We start from the raw sequence: 18,374 nt of genomic DNA on the forward strand, positions 1-18,374 counted from the left end.
AGGTAAAGAGGCCGAGACGACCGCACCTCTCTGCTGTGTACACACACAGCACAATGGAGGAAGCCCCCAGCCTGGTGTACAGTGACCCAACACCTGGGCACAGATATGGGCATCAATTGTGACTGTAGGGACTAGTCATGGCCAAGGTCACACACCCCATTACCAAGGTCACACACCCCATACGGCTCCTGCTGGACCTTACTGGGTCACTAAAGAGGAGTTAGACGTCTGGTGGCTGCTCAATGCCATAAAGTGAAATAAGGCGAGTGGTAATGATGAAGGGGGGGGATGATGATAGGCGGTGATGATGAAGGGGGGGGGGGGAGGGGGGGGGGGATGAAGACTGGATAATGATGACAGGCGGTGATGATGAAGGGGGGGTGTGGGATGATGACAGGGGGATGATGACAGGCGGTGATGAAGGGGGGGTGTGGGATGATGACAGGTGGTGATTATGAAGGGGGAGTGTGGGATGATGATAGGCGGTGATGATGAAGGGGGGGGGGGGGAGGGGTGTGGGATGAAGACTGGGTAATGATGACAGGCGGTGATGATGACAGGGTAATGATGACAGGCGGTGATGATGAAGGGGGGTGTGGGATGATGACAGGGGGATAATGACAGGCGGTGATGATGAAGGGGGTGTGTGGGATGATGGCAGGGGGATGATGACAGGCGGTGATGATGAAGGGGGGTGTGGGATGATGGCAGGGGGATGATGACAGGCGGTGATGATGAAGGGGGGGTGTGGGATGATGACAGGGGGATAATGACAGGGGGATAATGACAGGCGGTGATGATGAAGGGGGGGGTGTGGGATGATGACAGGGGGATGATGACAGGTGGTGATGATGAAGGGGGGTGTGGGATGATGACAGGGGGATGACGACAGGCGGTGATGATGAAGGGGGGGGTGTGGGATGATGACAGGGGGATGACGACAGGCGGTGATGATGAAGGGGGGGGTGTGGGATGATGACAGGCGGTGATGATGAAGGGGGGTGTGGGATGATGAGAGGGTGATAATGACAGGCGGTGATGATGAAGGGGGGGTGTGGGATGATGACAGGGGGATGATGACAGGCGGTGATGAAGGGGGGGTGTGGGATGATGACAGGTGGTGATTATGAAGGGGGAGTGTGGGATGATGATAGGCGGTGATGATGAAGGGGGGGGGGGAGGGGTGTGGGATGAAGACTGGGTAATGATGACAGGCGGTGATGATGACAGGGTAATGATGACAGGCGGTGATGATGAAGGGGGGTGTGGGATGATGACAGGGGGATAATGACAGGCGGTGATGATGAAGGGGGTGTGTGGGATGATGGCAGGGGGATGATGACAGGCGGTGATGATGAAGGGGGGTGTGGGATGATGGCAGGGGGATGATGACAGGCGGTGATGATGAAGGGGGGGTGTGGGATGATGACAGGGGGATAATGACAGGGGGATAATGACAGGCGGTGATGATGAAGGGGGGGGTGTGGGATGATGACAGGGGGATGATGACAGGTGGTGATGATGAAGGGGGGTGTGGGATGATGACAGGGGGATGACGACAGGCGGTGATGATGAAGGGGGGGGTGTGGGATGATGACAGGGGGATGACGACAGGCGGTGATGATGAAGGGGGGGGTGTGGGATGATGACAGGCGGTGATGATGAAGGGGGGTGTGGGATGATGAGAGGGTGATAATGACAGGCGGTGATGATGAAGGGGGGGTGTGGGATGATGACAGGGGGATGATGACAGGCGGTGATGATGAAGGGGGGTGTGGGATGATGGCAGGGGTATGATTACAGCGGTGATGATGTAGGGGGGATGATGACAGGGTAATGATGAAGGGGGGATGATGACAGGGTAATGATGAAGGGGGGATGATGATGGGGGTTTTAATGAGGGGGTCTGGATGATGACATGAGGGGATGATGTATTTCCCACCCTAGGCTTATAGTTGAGTCAATAACTTTTCCTGGGTTTTTGGGGTGAAATTAGGGGCCTCGGGTTATATTCGGGTTGGCTTATACTCGAGTATATACGGTATATTATATATACACACACACATAGATTATATATATATATTATTATTAATAATTATAATGAAAAAAATTTAATATATATATATATTTTATTTTTTCATTATAATTATTGTTAATATATATATATATATTCAGAATTGTTATAATAATTTTATAATTGTTAATATTGTTTTTAATAATGATCTTAATTATCGATTAGAGTTGAGCGAACTTACAGTAAATTGGCTCGTAGCTCGGCTGTTGATTACTTTAGTCTGCATAAATTAGTTCAGCTTTCCAAGGGCTCCAGTTGCCTGAAAAAGGTGGATATAGTCCTAGGAGACCTAAGACTGTCATCCCAGACTTCTCCTGGCAAACAGAGCCCTTGGAAAGCTAAACTAATTTACGCAGACTAAAAGTAATCAACAGCCGAGCCACGAGGTTTGCTACGAGCCGATTTACTGTAAGTTCGCTCATCTCTATTATCGATGATATTATAAGTAATATTTTTTGTTATATATTTATTCATTATTATTATTGAAGATGATCATCAATAATTATTATTATATGTGTGTGTGAATTCTGTAAAATACATTTTTTACTAACATGTTTTTTTTTCTATTTTATATATCATTTTTTATTTTATACATTTCAAACAATTGGAGAAATATCTAATTCTGGACAGTACATGAACATACACATCGGAGAGGGGGAATTTATCATTAGCGCAGATTTCAGCACAACGCGAAATCTGCAGCCCAAGTGTGTAATTTTCCCCCACTTGCTGCCCAAAATTAATCCCGTTGCTCACGTCGCTTCATAAATTTGCGAAAATTACAGGAAGCCTCTGGATAGTTAAAAACAAACAACAACAAAAAAGTCTGAAGCCTCATGCGCAATCTGGTCACTGTAGTTCATTTGCACTAAAACAAAAAAAAAAAAAAAACACAATCTAACTCAAAAGGCAAAATGCCATTCATAGTGCTAGAAGAGGAGCGCGCCCGGGACCGGAAGATGGCAGGGGCACAACATGAACCAGATGTATCAGTACACCCTCAGCCACTGTGCAAGGGTCGCCAACAGCAGTGATATATGGCCGACATCCATGCTGCTTAAGGGGTACTCCGGTGGAAAACTTTTTTTAAATTCAACTGGTGTCAGAAAGTTAAACAGATTTGTAAATTACTTCTATTAAAAAATCTTAATACTTCCAGTACTTATTAGCGGTTGTATACTACAGAGGAAATTATTTTCTTTTTTAATTTCCTTTCTGTCTGACCGCGGTGCTCTCTGCTGACACCTCGGTCCATTTTAGGAACTGTCCAGAGCAGCATTTTTTTGCTATGGGGATTTTCTCTTGCTCTGCACACACACATGGACAGAGGTGTCAGCAGAGAGCACTATGGTCAGACAGAAAAGAACTCCAGAGCTGTACTCACTAGTCTGCTGGTGGGGTCACTGTGTACATACATTACATTACTTATCCTGTACTGATCCTGAGTTATATCCTGTATTATACTCCAGAGCTGTACTCACTATTCTGCTGGTGAGGTCACTGTGTACATATATTACATTACTTATCCTGTACGGATCCTGAGTTATATCCTGTATTATACTCCAGAGCTGTACTCACTATTCTGCTGGTGAGGTCACTGTGTACATACATTACTTATCCTGTACTGATCCTGAGTTATATCCTGTATTATACTCCGGAGCTATACTCACTATTCTGCTGGTGGGGTCACTGTGTACATACATTACATTACTTATCCTGTACTGATCCTGAGTTATATCCTATATTATACTCCAGAGCTGTACTCACTATTCTGCTGGTGAGGTCACTGTGTACATACATTACATTACTTATCCTGTACTGATCCTGAGTTATATCCTGTTTTATACTCCGGAGCTATACTCACTATTCTGCTGGTGGGGTCACTGTGTACATACATTACATTACTTATCCTGTACTGATCCTGAGTTATATCCTGTATTATACTCCAGAGCTGTACTCACTATTCTGCTGGTGAGATCACTGTGTACATACATTACATTACTTATCCTGTACTAATCCTGAGTTATATCCTGTATTATACTCCAGAGCTGTACTCACTATTCTGCTGGTGAGGTCACTGTGTACATACATTACATTACTTATCCTGTACTGATCCTGAGTTATATCCTGTATTATACTCCGGAGCTGTACTCCGACTCTTCCATTCATCTATTCATAGAATTCTTAGAAATTTTAGCAATAAAAACAAAAATGTCTCGATTTTGTCATGAAACCTAATAAAACTCCATTAGTACAATGGAGCGCACTGTGGGAGCGGAGACCTTGTAGTAATAGTAATAATAGGTGTAGTATGGCGGTATATATGCGCAGGGAGCCTGTAATAAAGTCTGGACGCGCCTTTGGCTGTCCGGGCATGCTGGGAGTTGTAGTTTGGCCACAGCTGGAGGCACCCTGGTTGGGAAACACTGCTATATACTGATCCCTTCACATATACAAGATCCCTGGTTGCTGGCAGTAAATTAAAGGGCTACAATTGTTTCCACAGCTGGTGGGTTGTTACATTATATCGTGTAGGGAATTGTACAGTGGATACAAGTGTAACAAAATAGTGACAAAATACCGACCCGACATTTGCACAAGTACTTGTATTCGGATACCTACAGACCATAAAAAAAAAAAAAAAAAATCCTACTCACCTTCCCTACTCTCCCGCACTGAGGCCTCTTCATCGTTCGCTCCGTAGTGGGTGGGACATCATGTCATCACACGGCAGGACCTGCCCCGGGACATCCCGTCATCACGCAGCAGGACATCATATCACCACACGGCAGGACCTGCACCTCGGGACATCCCGTCATCCCACAGCAGGACCTGCACCTCGGGACATCATGTCATCCCACAGCAGGACCTGCACCTCGGGACATCATGTCATCCCACAGCAGGACCTGCACCTCGGGACATCATGTCATCCCACAGCAGGACCTGCACCTCGGGACATCATGTCATCCCACAGCAGGACCTGCACCTCGGGACATCATGTCATCCCACAGCAGGACCTGCACCTCGGGACATTCAGTCATCACACAGCAGGACCTGCCTCGGGACATCCCGTCATCACACAGCAGGACCTGCCTCGTACATCATGTCATCACACAGCAGGACCTGCCTCGTACATCATGTCATCACACAGCAGGACCTGCCCCGGGACATCCCGTCATCACACAGCAGGACCTGCCCTGGGACATCCAGTCATCACAAAGCAGGACCTGCCCTGGGACATCCAGTCATCACACAGCAGGACCTGCCCCGGGACATCCCGTCATCACACAGCAGGTCCTGCACCTCTAACAGAGCTGAGGATGCGGAGAACTCAGTGCGGGAGCGGAGGGAAGGTGAGGGGGATTTTTATCATTTTCTTTTGGAGGGGACTTATTGGGGGAAACTAATGGGGACATCTACTTAATAGGAGGTTGCCTACCTACCTGACTACTGGAGGCTTCAACCAAAAAGGGGAAGTTTCCCTTTACTGGGGACCTGCCCCGGGACATCCCGTCACCACACAGCAGGACCTGCCCCGGGACATCCCGTCACCACACAGCAGGACCTGCCCCGGGACATCCCGTCACCACACAGCAGGACCTGCCCCGGGACATCCCGTCACCACACAGCAGGACCTGCCCCGGGACATCCCGTCACCACACAGCAGGACCTGCCCCGGGACATCCCGTCACCACACAGCAGGACCTGCCCCGGGACATCCCGTCACCACACAGCAGGACCTGCCCCGGGACATCCCGTCACCACACAGCAGGACCTGCCCCGGGACATCCCGTCACCACACAGCAGGACCTGCCCCGGGACATCCCGTCACCACACAGCAGGACCTGCCCCGGGACATCCCGTCATCACACAGCAGGTCCTGCACCTCTAACAGAGCAGAGGATGCGGAGGCTTCAGTGCGGGAGCGGAGGGAAGGTGAGGGGGATTTTTATCATTTTCTCTTGGAGGGGATTTATTGGGGGAAACTAATGGGGACATCTACTTAATAGGAGGTTGCCTACCTACCTGACTAACTAACTACTGGGGGCTTCAACCAAAAAGGGGAAGTTTCCCTATGTATCTACTGGGGACTTATACCCTACCTACTAGGGGCTTCAACCTAATAGAGGGATTCCCTATTTGCCTATCATCAGGGGTTTCTACCTGAAAAAAAAAAAAAAAAAAAAGGGGGGGGGGGGGGGATGTCCTACTTACTGGGGGCTTCAACATGAAAGGAAAGATTCCCTACCTGCTGGGGGCTTCTACCTGAAAGAGGAGTATTCCCCACTTTATCTTCTGGGGGCTTCTACCTATAAAAGGATTGTGGGGAAAAAAAAAAAATAAAGAGTGGGGGTTGGGGGAGATTCTCTACCTACCTACCTACCGGGGACTTCAACTTAAAGGGATACTCTGGAAGAAATTTTTTTTTTTTTTTTTTTATATCAACTGGTGCCAGAAAGTTAAACAGATTTGTAAATTACTTCTGTTAAAAAAAATCTTTATCCTTCCAGTACTTATTAGCAGCTGTATGCTACAGAGGAAATGCTTTTCTTTTTTTATTTCTTTTTTGTCTTGTCCACAGTGCTCTCTGCTGACACCTGATGCCCATATCAGGAACTGTCCAGAGCAGCAGAAAATCCCCATAGCAAACCTATGCTGCTCTGGACAGTTCCTGATACGGACATCAGGTGTCAGCAGAGAGCACTGTGGACAAGACAAAAAAAGAAATTCAAAAAGAAAAAGAATTTCCTCTGTAGCATACAGCTGCTAATAAGTACTGGAAGGGTAAAGATTTTTTAATAGAAGTCATTTACAAATTTGTTTAACTTTCTGGCACCAGTTGATTTAAAAGAAAAAAATGTTTTAAAGTGGAGTACCCCTTTAACAATCTTCTGGGGGCTTCTACCTAAAAAAGGATTAGGGTAAAAAAATAAATAAATAAATAAATAAAAATAAAAAGGAGTGGGGGAGATTATCTACCTACCGGGGTACCTAAAAGGGAAGCATTTCTACCTACCTACCTACCTTCTGGGAATTCTACCTTATAGGGGGGTTCCCTACCTATTGGAAGCTTCAACCTAATTCGGGTGGGGAATTCCCTACCTACTGGGGGTATATCTTATGATGTCAATAAGGTCCAAAAGCATTGGTAAAATATTGGTACGCCGTCTTTAAGGGGTACTCCACTGGAAAATGTTTTTTTTTTTTTTTTTTTTTAATCAACTGATGCCAGAAAGTGAAACAGATTTGTAAATGACTTCTATTTAAAAATCTTAATCCTTCCAGTACCTATCAGCTGCTGTTTGCTCCACAGGAAGTTCTTTACTTTTTGGATTTCTTTTCTGTCTGACCACAGTGCTCTCTGCTGACACCTCTGTTCATTTTAGGAACTGTCCACAGCAGGAGAGGTTTGTTATGGGGATTTGCTCCTACTCTGGACAGTTCCCGACATGGACAGAGGTGTCAGCAGAGAGCACTGTGGTCAGACAGAAAAGAAATTCAATAAGAAAAGAACTTCCTGTGGAGCATTCAGCAGCTGATAAGTACTGGAAGGATTAAGATTTTTAAATAGAAGTCATTAAAAAAACCTGTTTAACTTTCTGGCACCAAAATTTTTTTTATGTTTTCCAGTGGAGTACCCCTTTAAACGTCCCCCCCATCCCAAAATAAATGATATCAGGACATCTATACCGAGAAAAAGTATCGGCCTTCCTATACATGTTCCCGTACACTGAAAGCAAGCGGAGATCTTATGATTAAAGTGTATGAGAGATCTCCAGAACGTTTTATTTATACAAGAGCATGGTGACCTAAACCAGTTGGCGAACTACAACTCCCAGCATGCCCGGGAGCGCAGACGGACACTCGCAGGTTGCAGTTGTGTGCCCCAATGATGTGCGTGTTGTCACTGCGGACAATAGCGTTGTCTACAATAGGAGATTGTGGAAGGACGCGGTCATGTGACTGCGCACTTTAATCGAATTCCCGAAGAGCACAGTGACCTCTCAACCAGTTTTTAGGAAGGTGGGGGGGGGAAGGGCAATCTTGAAGTTCCAGACAGAATTGGTGCCGCAAAGTCCTGATTCCTACAAAGAGAGATAAGGAAGACGCGATAATCTGCAGAGCAAGGGTCAGGATCGGGAGATGACACACAGTAGTACCAGCTTCTTAAAGGGACAGTCAAATAATAAGCTGCATGATTACTAGCTGTTGCAAAACTACAACTCCCAGCATGCCCGGACAGCCGTTGGCTGTCCGGGCATGCTGGGAGTTGTAGTTTTGCAACAGCTGGAGGCTCCCTGGAGGGAGGTGAACAGAGTTTTGAGAGCAGAACTTATCTCTATCTATATGTTAATGATACAGGTCTATACAGGCGGTATTCAAATGAGGAGGGAGGGGCGGGTTATACCGGGGCGGCCAGAGATTAATCATATATAGATAACGAATGATAGAACACACCACCTGTTCTCCCACATTAGTCAGCGCATTCCTGTATACTGCACCAGAGCGCGGAATAGTGAGCGCAGCTCTGGAGTATAATACAGGATATAACTCAGGATCAGTACAGGATAAGTAATGTAATGTATGTACACAGTGACCTCACCAGCAGAATAGTGAGTACAGGTCTGGAGTATAATACAGGATATAACTCAGGATCAGTACAGGATAAGTAATGTATGTACCCAGTGATCTCACCAGCAGAATAGTGAGTACAGCTCTGGAGTATAATATAGGATATAACTCAGGATCAGTACAGGATAAGTAATGTAATGTATGTACACAGTGATCTCACCAGCAGAATAGTGAGTACAGCTCTGGAGTATAATACAGGATATAACTCAGGATCAGTACAGGATAAGTAATGTAATGTATGTACACAGTGATCTCACCAGCAGAATAGTGAGTACAGCTCTGGGGTATAATACAGGATATAACTCAGGATCAGTACAGGATAAGTAATGTAATGTATGTACACAGTGACCTCACCAGCAGAATAGTGAGTACAGGTCTGGAGTATAATACAGGATATAACTCAGGATCAGTACAGGATAAGTAATGTAATGTATGTACACAGTGACCTCACCAGCAGAATAGTGAGTACAGGTCTGGAGTATAATACAGGATATAACTCAGGATCAGTACAGGATAAGTAATGTAATGTGTGTACACAGTGATCTCACCAGCAGAATAGTGAGTACAGCTCTGGAGTATAATACAGGATATAACTCAGGATCAGTACAGGATAAGTAATGTAATGTGTGTACACAGTGACCTCACCAGCAGAATAGTGAGTACAGCTCTGGAGTATAATACAGGCTATAACTCAGGATCAGTACAGGATAAGTAATGTAATGTATGTACACAGTGACCTCACCAGCAGAATAGTGAGTACCGCTCTGGAGTATAATACAGGATATAACTCAGGATCAGTACAGGATAAGTAATGTATGTACCCAGTGATCTCACCAGCAGAATAGTGAGTACAGCTCTGGAGTATAATACAGGATATAACTCAGGATCAGTACAGGATAAGTAATGTAATGTATGTACCCAGTGACCTCACCAGCAGAATAGTGAGTACAGCTCTGGAGTATAATACAGGATATAACTCAGGATCAGTACAGGATAAGTAATGTAATGTATGTACCCAGTGACCTCACCAGCAGAATAGTGAGTACAGCTCTGGAGTATAATACAGGATATAACTCAGGATCAGTACAGGATAAGTAATGTATGTACCCAGTGATCTCACCAGCAGAATAGTGAGTGCAGCTCTGGAGTATAATACAGGATAACACTCAGGATCAGTAATGTGGGTTGTAGTATTAGATATCGCTCCCCTCTATCACTACAAGCGCCCCCTGTAGGTCACAAAAGGGGGAGATTTATCAAAACCTGTGCAGAGGAAAAGTGGACCAGTTGCCCATAGCAACCAATCAGATCGCTTCTTTCATTTTTAACTAGGCCTCTGCAAAATGAAAGCAGCGATCTGATTGGTTGCTATGGGCAACTGGTCCACTTTTCCTCTGCACAGGTTTTGATAAGTCTCCCCCATTGTCCCTTCAATCCATTCCATACACAGCTCGGCATTCCTTCCTATACGTGTCATGTGACCGCGCTCATCCCTTTAGACTTCGGGGTTAATGTTGTGTCCCTGGAACATGAATACAAGGCCAGGATCCAGGAAACAGGTGGAGCATGACAGACGGTCAGAAGCGTCCACCGAGGAGACGGGGATATTACTGCGCACACGGAGGGAGAAGAGCGCCGAGCGCCTATAAGGAGTTGGCCAAGCTACATGACAGCTTCATCCACCAACAGCGCCTCAACTGTTCACAGGATGTTTGCGGTATTGCGGTTCAGCCACATTTACGTCACTGCGGCTTAGGAGCAATACCTGACACCACCAGGTGTGGCGCTGTTTTCAAAAGACAGTCTAGAGCAGTGGTCTTCAACCTGCGGACCTCCAGATGTTGCAAAACTACAACTCCCAGCATGCCCGGACAGCCAACGGCTGTCCGGGCATGCTGGGAGTTGTAGTTTTGCAACATCTGGAGGTCCGCAGGTTGAAGACCACTGCTCTAGAGTACCAGAGAACCTGCTCATGATAGATTTGTCCCAAATGTAACTTAATAACGTACTGGGGGCGGCTACACAACCATAATACATTTGGCTGAAACCAGTCAAGCAGAATGGGATGACCCCCCCCCCCCCATCATGCTGTGGATGGATCGATCCATTATTGTAGGTAATGACTGTGCATTGGTTCAGCCCACAGATAGCTAAGAAAATGGGGGAGATTCATCAAACCCTGTGTAGAGGAAGAGAGGTGCAGTTGCCCATAGCAACCAATCAGATCGCGTCTTTCATTTTTCAGAGGCCCTTTTTAAGAATTAAAAAAAAAAAACTGATCCGATTGGTTGCTATGGGCAACTAGTCGACCTTTCCCTCTCGACAGGTTTTGATAACTCTCTCCCAATGAAAAAGCAATCCCAAGAACAAATAGTTAAAAAAATATATATATATATATTAAAAAAAAAAAAAAAAAAAGTGCAGTAAGACGAGAATGTGAGGAAGAAACGAGAGAAAGACGACAACATAGAACGAAGCCGCTACATGATCTCGGTTATCACTCACAGGTTTATATTAGATTGATAATAACGGAGCTCTTTACTTCAGGGCTCCACATATCCCAAGCGCCAGGTCACCATGGCTACTGGGAACCTCATCCTGACACCTAGGTGTTTGTCAGGCATTAGCAGCGTATAGAGATTCTATACATCCCGCAGTGTATACAGAGATTCTATACATCCCGCAGTGTATACAGAGATTCTATACATCCAGCAGTGTATACAGAGATTCTATACATCCCACAGTGTATACAGAGATTCTATACATCCGGCAGTGTATACAGAGATTCTATACGTCCGGCAGCGTATACAGAGATTCTGTACATCCCGCAGTGTATATAGAGATTATATACATCCCGCAGTGTATAGTGCATCTCCTATCACTGCTGTCACCCTCCCTCCTGCTGCACCTCCTGTCACTCTCCCTCCTGCTGCACCTCCTGTCACTGCTGTCACTCTCCCTCCTGCTGCACCTCCTGTCACTGCTGTCACTCTCTCTCCTGCTGCACCTCCTGTCACTGCTGTCACCCTCGCTCCTGCTGCACCTCCTGTCACTGCTGTCACCCTCCCTCCTGCTGCACCTCCTGTCACTGCTGTCACCCTCCCTCCTGCTGCACCTCCTGTCACTGCTGCCACTCTCCCTCCTGCTGCACCTCCTGTCACCCTTCCCTTCTCTTGCTGCACCTTTTGTCCCCCTCGTACCTGATCCAGCCCAGTCAATGGTGTAAAACACTATAATATATATTATATATATATATATATATATATATATATATATATATATTTATTTATTTATTTTATTGTAATTTTTTTTTTTTTTTTTTTATAAAATCACAGAAAAGTGAAACTACACAAAAGTGATTACAGCTCACGGCACAAAAAAAAACGGGAAAAAAAATTGCGTGGGTTGTAAAAAAAAAAAAGAAAAACAAACAATCTGGCTCCTAGATTCAAAGCTATGGGTGGAGAGGCTCATTAAGACAGAGTTCCCCCTTTAAGTGATTAACTAAGCCAAAGTGTAGCCCCCGCACCCCTCCAGGGACTGGGTGCTACGTTCATGACGGAGCGAGTGTGCCCAATCTGTAGCGCCGCTGGGCCATGGGAGTATCCTGGGTAAGTATTCGAGATATGACAGGTATGTGGAGTAAGAAGGAGCAGAACCGCCATAAACTGGATGTAAAGATATAAACTCTTTAAAAAAAAATATATATATGAAATTAACATTTTTTATATATTTTAATAACAACAATTAACAACATTAATAAAATTAATTAATAAATAAAATATAGCAATATTACAATATTAGTATATTTTATTTGTTATTTATAATTTTTATTATTATTTTATTTATTATGTTTTATTATTTTATTATTATTGTTGTTTTATTCATTATGTTTTATTATTATATTATATTATTATATTAGTATTGTTATGTTATTAACAATAAAAAAATTATAAAAATTATAATATAATAAAACATAATAAATAAAACAATAACAACAATTTTAGCAATATAAAAAATATATAATAATAATAATAATAAAAAAATAAAATAAAAAAAAAGCACAAAGCGCAATACGACCAGTGCACGTAGGATTGGTGGTGAATGTGGCTACGTGTCGTCCCATGATCAACATTACGGTGGTGGTCCGACCTAGAGGACCCCCACAATCCCAAGGATAAAGTCTTAGGACTGATCTTCAGCCTAATACAATCTTTCCATTCACTGACTGCTAGCAGAGATCTTACAAATGGTGCAGAATGTAGGCTTCGAACGTTGCATCCGGTGTGGATTTGGCCCCCGTTGACCCTTGGTGCCCGGGTGGTCCGGTGTATCCTGTAATACCTGTAGTGCAGGGACGGGCCCAGTTATCTCTGGGAACACCGGTGGCGCCTGCAATGGTTGTGACTGGTAATGATTTAGGACTGAGGGGGGGGGGGGGGGGGGGGGGGGGGAAGACCCCGTCCGACTAGTAGTGCAGGTTATACAAGCCCAATGACCAGCAGTGATCTCCCACCTTCAGCTGGTGCAACACTACAACTCCCAGCATGCCCTGACAGCCGGAGGCTGTCAGGCATGCTGGGAGATGTAGTTTTGCAACACAGATTTATAAAAGTGTGTAGGACAAGATAATGGACCCCAAATAGCCAGCACCTAATATAGGAGGTGAGGTATATAGGTATACGGCATATATACTGTCTCCAACAAATGCAGTGTAACCTATCAATCTATATACAGGCTGTATACACCGACACAAGATCACTGCGCTGTATATACTACAGGGTCACGGACAGTATACACGCTACAGGGTCGCGGACAGTACACACGCTACAGGGTCGCGGACAGTATACACACGCTACAGGGTCGCGACAGTATACACACGCTACAGGGTCCGCGGACAGTACACACACGCTACAGGGTCGCGGACAGTACACACACGCTACAGGGTCGCGGACAGTACACACACGCTACAGGGTCGCGGACAGTATACACGCTACAGGGTCACGGACAGTATACACACGCTACAAAGTCGCGGACAGTATACACACGCTACAGGGTCGCGGACAGTACACACACACGCTACAGGGTCGTGGACAGTATACACACGCTACAAAGTCGCGGACAGTATACACACGCTACAGGGTCGCGGACAGTACACACACACGCTACAGGGTCGCGGACAGTATACACACGCTACAGGGTCGCGGACAGTATACACACGCTACAGGGTCGCGGACAGTATACACACGCTACAGGGTCGCGGACAGTACACACACGCTACAGGGTCGCGGACAGTACACACACGCTACAGGGTCGCGGACAGTATACACACGCTACAGGGTCGCGGACAGTATACACACGCTACAGGGTCGCGGACAGTATACACACGCTACAGGGTCCGCGGACAGTATACACACGCTACAGGGTCGCGGACAGTACACACACGCTACAGGGGTCGCGGACAGTACACACACGCTACAGGGTCGCGGGACAGTACACACACACGCTACAGGGTCGCGGACAGTATACACGCTACAGGGTCGCGGACAGTACACACACGCTACAGGGTCGCGGACAGTATACACACGCTACAGGGTCGCGGACAGTATACACGCTACAGGGTCGCGGACAGTACACACACACGCTACAGGGTCGCGGACAGTACACACACGCTACAGGGTCGCGGACAGTATACACACGCTACAGGGTCGCGGACAGTACACACACGCTACAGGGTCCGCGGACAGTATACACACGCTACAGGGTCGCGGACAGTATACACACGCTACAGGGTCGCGGACAGTATACACATGCTACAGGGTCGCGGACAGTATACACACGCTACAGGGTAAGCAGTATGTACCATATATACTATAGCCGTGCACAGTATACACTACTATATATAGTGTGCACAATCTAAGACAGTATTTCCCATACCTCTATATACACTCTATACCCCCTACCTCCATATACAGTCTATACCCCATACCTCTATATACAGTCTATACCCCCCCTACCTCTATATACAGTCTATACCCCCCTACCTCCATATACAGTCTATACCCCATACCTCCATATACAGTCTATACCCCATACCTCTATATACAGTCTATACCCCATACCTCTATATACAGTCTATACCCCATACCTCTATATACAGTCTATACCCCATACCTCTATATACAGTCTATACCCCATACCTCTATATACAGTCTATACCCCATACCTCTATATACAGTCTATACCCCATACCTCTATATACAGTCTATACCCCATACCTCTATATACAGTCTATACCCATACCTCTATATACAGTCTATACCCCATACCTCTATATACAGTCTATACCCCATACCTCTATATACAGTCTATACCCCATTACCTCTATATACAGTCTATACCCATACCTCTATATACAGTCTATACCCCATACCTCTATATACAGTCTATACCCCATACCTCTATATATACAGTCTATACCCCATACCTCTATATACAGTCTATACCCCATACCTCTATATATACACAGTCTATACCCCCACTCCTCTACATACAGTCTATACCCCGTACCTCTATATATACAGCCTATACCCCGTACCTCTACATACAGCCTATACCCCGTACCTCTATATATACAGCCTATACCCCGTACCTCTATATATACAGCCTATACCCCATACCTCTACATACAGCCTATACCCCGTACCTCTATATATACAGCCTATACCCCATACCTCTATATACAGTCTATACCCCATACCTCTATATACAGTCTATACCCCATACCTCTATATACAGTCTATACCCCATACCTCTATATACAGACTATACCCCCGTACCTCTATATACAGTCTATACCCCATACCTCTATATACAGTCTATACCCCGTTACCTCTATATACAGTGTATACCCCATACCTCTATATACAGTCTATACCCCATACCTCTATATACAGTCTATACCCCATACCTCTATATACAGTCTATACCCCATACCTCTATATACAGTCTATACCCCATACCTCTATATACAGTCTATACCCCATACCTCTATATACAGTCTATACCCCATACCTCTATATACAGTCTATACCCCATACCTCTATATACAGTGTATACCCCATACCTCTATATACAGTCTATACCCCATACCTCTATATACAGTCTATACCCCATACCTCTATATACAGTCTATACCCCATACCTCTATATACAGTCTATACCCCATACCTCTATATATACAGTCTATACCCCCTACCTCTATATATACAGTCTATACCCCATACCTCTATATACAGTATACCCCATACCTCTATATACAGTCTATACCCCATACCTCTATATACAGTCTATACCCCCCTACCTCTATATACAGTCTATACCCCCCTACCTCTATATACAGTCTATATCCCCCTACCTCTATATACAGTCTATACCCCATACCTCTATATACAGTCTATACCCCATACCTCTATATACAGTCTATACCCCATACCTCTATATACAGTCTATACCCCACACCTCCATATACAATCTATACCCCATACCTCTATATACAGTCTATACCCCATACCTCTATATACAGTCTATACCCCCCTACCTCTATATACAGTCTATACCCCCCTACCTCTATATACAGTCTATACCCCATACCTCTATATACAGTCTATACCCCGTACCTCTATATACAGTCTATACCCCGTACCTCTATATACAGTCTATACCCCCATACCTCTATATACAGTCTACACCCCGTACCTCTATATACAGTCTATACCCCGTACCTCTATATACAGTCTATACCCCGTACCTCTATATATATACAGTCTATACCCCCTACCTCTATATATACAGTCTATACCCCATACCTCTATATACAGTCTATACCCCATACCTCTATATACAGTCTATACCCCATACCTCTATATACAGTCTATATACCCCATACCTCTATATACAGTATACCCCATACCTCTATATACAGTCTATACCCCGTACCTCCATATACAGTCTATACCCCATACCTCTATATACAGTCTATACCCCCTACCTCTATATACAGTCTATACCCCCTACCTCTATATACAGTCTATACCCCATACCTCTATACAGTCTATACCCCCCTACCTCCATATACAGTCTATACCCCCCTACCTCCATATACAGTCTATACCCCGTACCTCCATATACAGTCTATACCCCGTACCTCTATATACAGTCTATACCCCCCTACCTCCATATACAGTCTATACCCCGTACCTCCATATACAGTCTATACCCCGTACCTCTATATACAGTCTATACCCCATACCTCTATATACAGTATACCCCATACCTCTATATACAGTCTATACCCCATACCTCTATATACAGTCTATACCCCATACCTCTATATACAGTCTATACCCCATACCTCTATATACAGTATACCCCATACCTCTATATACAGTCTATACCCCATACCTCTATATACAGTATACCCCATACCTCTATATACAGTCTATACCCCCCGGGCCCCGGTACTCACAGAACTCGGCGATGTACCCGGACACGGCGTAGTTCTCCTCGCACCAGTCCAGGGTGGAGGTCGGGGGCCCCCAGTATCCGGGCCTGTCCACCGCCGGAGCCATAGCTCTGCTGCCCGTCACAGGCGACCGGGAGGAAAGAGGGAAGACGGACTCCACGCTCCGCCCAGTGGGCGGGGACCAGCGGGAATGACAACCGGAGAGGGCGGGGAAAAAGCGCTATTGGGCGGGGCTGTCCCACGGTTACTGTGAATTAAAGGGGCGTGGCTCGCGAGGCACAGGAGGCGGGGTACGTTTTTACCCGCATCAGGTGACACCGTTGTGGGCGGTGCTGAGAGCCGTTGAAAGGCGCGTGGGTGGGCGGAGCCTGAGGGAACGCGTCAGAGCGGGAGGTTTGTGTGTGATGCGCGTAGTCACCGGTACATGAGCTGGAGTCTCCCTTTAAGGCTGTATTCACACCTCGTTTTTGCAATACAGTCCCGTATACGTTTTCAATGTGAAAACCGTACGGAACCCTATTGAAAACCGTATGCATTGACTTCCCATTGAAAACCGTATGCCAAACGATGCATCAGGTTGTGTCCATTTTGCATCCTGTACGGTTTTGTCAGTTTTTTTTCCATACCCAAAACCGTAGTCTACCACTGAATTAAACCGTATACTTTTTTAACCCCTTAATGACCACGGACGTAAATGTACGTCCTGGTTTGGCGGTACTTTGTGCACCAGGACGTACATTTACGTCCTGTGTATGACCGTGAGCATCGGAACGGTCATACACAGGGGACCCGCCAGTAATGGCCGGCATCCGCAATCGCACGGCTGTCCGCCATTAACCCCTCAGATGCCATGAATAATACAGATCACGGCATCTGCAGCAGTGCGGGATCGGATCACCCGCAGCGCTGCCGCGGCGATCCAATCATCCAGCTTGGCGCCCGGAGGACCCCTCACCTGGCTCCGGCCGTCCCCCCCAAAAAATCCCCTCCCCTAATAAAAATGAAAATTGTCAGTTTTTCCCATTTTACCCCCAAAAAGCGTAAAATAAATTTTTTAATAAACATATTTGGTATCGCCGCGTAAATGTCCGAACTATCAAAATATAATGTTAATGATGCCGTACGTTGAACGGCGTAAACGTA

General features: G+C 45.8%; 1 protein-coding gene across 1 annotated transcript in view; it reads right to left on the reverse strand.

Annotated features, from left to right (window-relative positions):
- Nucleotides 1–17,605, reverse strand: part of ACER3 (alkaline ceramidase 3) — a 58,280-nt gene extending 40,675 nt beyond the window's left edge. Inside the window, exon 1 of the mRNA XM_056561164.1 lies at nucleotides 17,235–17,605. Coding sequence (XP_056417139.1) covers nucleotides 17,235–17,337 — 103 coding nt within the window. The 5' untranslated portion in view covers nucleotides 17,338–17,605. The remainder of the gene's footprint in view (nucleotides 1–17,234) is intronic.
- Between the last annotated feature and the right edge of the window lie 769 nt (nucleotides 17,606–18,374).

Source organism: Hyla sarda, chromosome 2 (assembly GCF_029499605.1).
Source record: "Hyla sarda isolate aHylSar1 chromosome 2, aHylSar1.hap1, whole genome shotgun sequence".
Classification (NCBI taxonomy): domain Eukaryota; kingdom Metazoa; phylum Chordata; class Amphibia; order Anura; family Hylidae; genus Hyla; species Hyla sarda.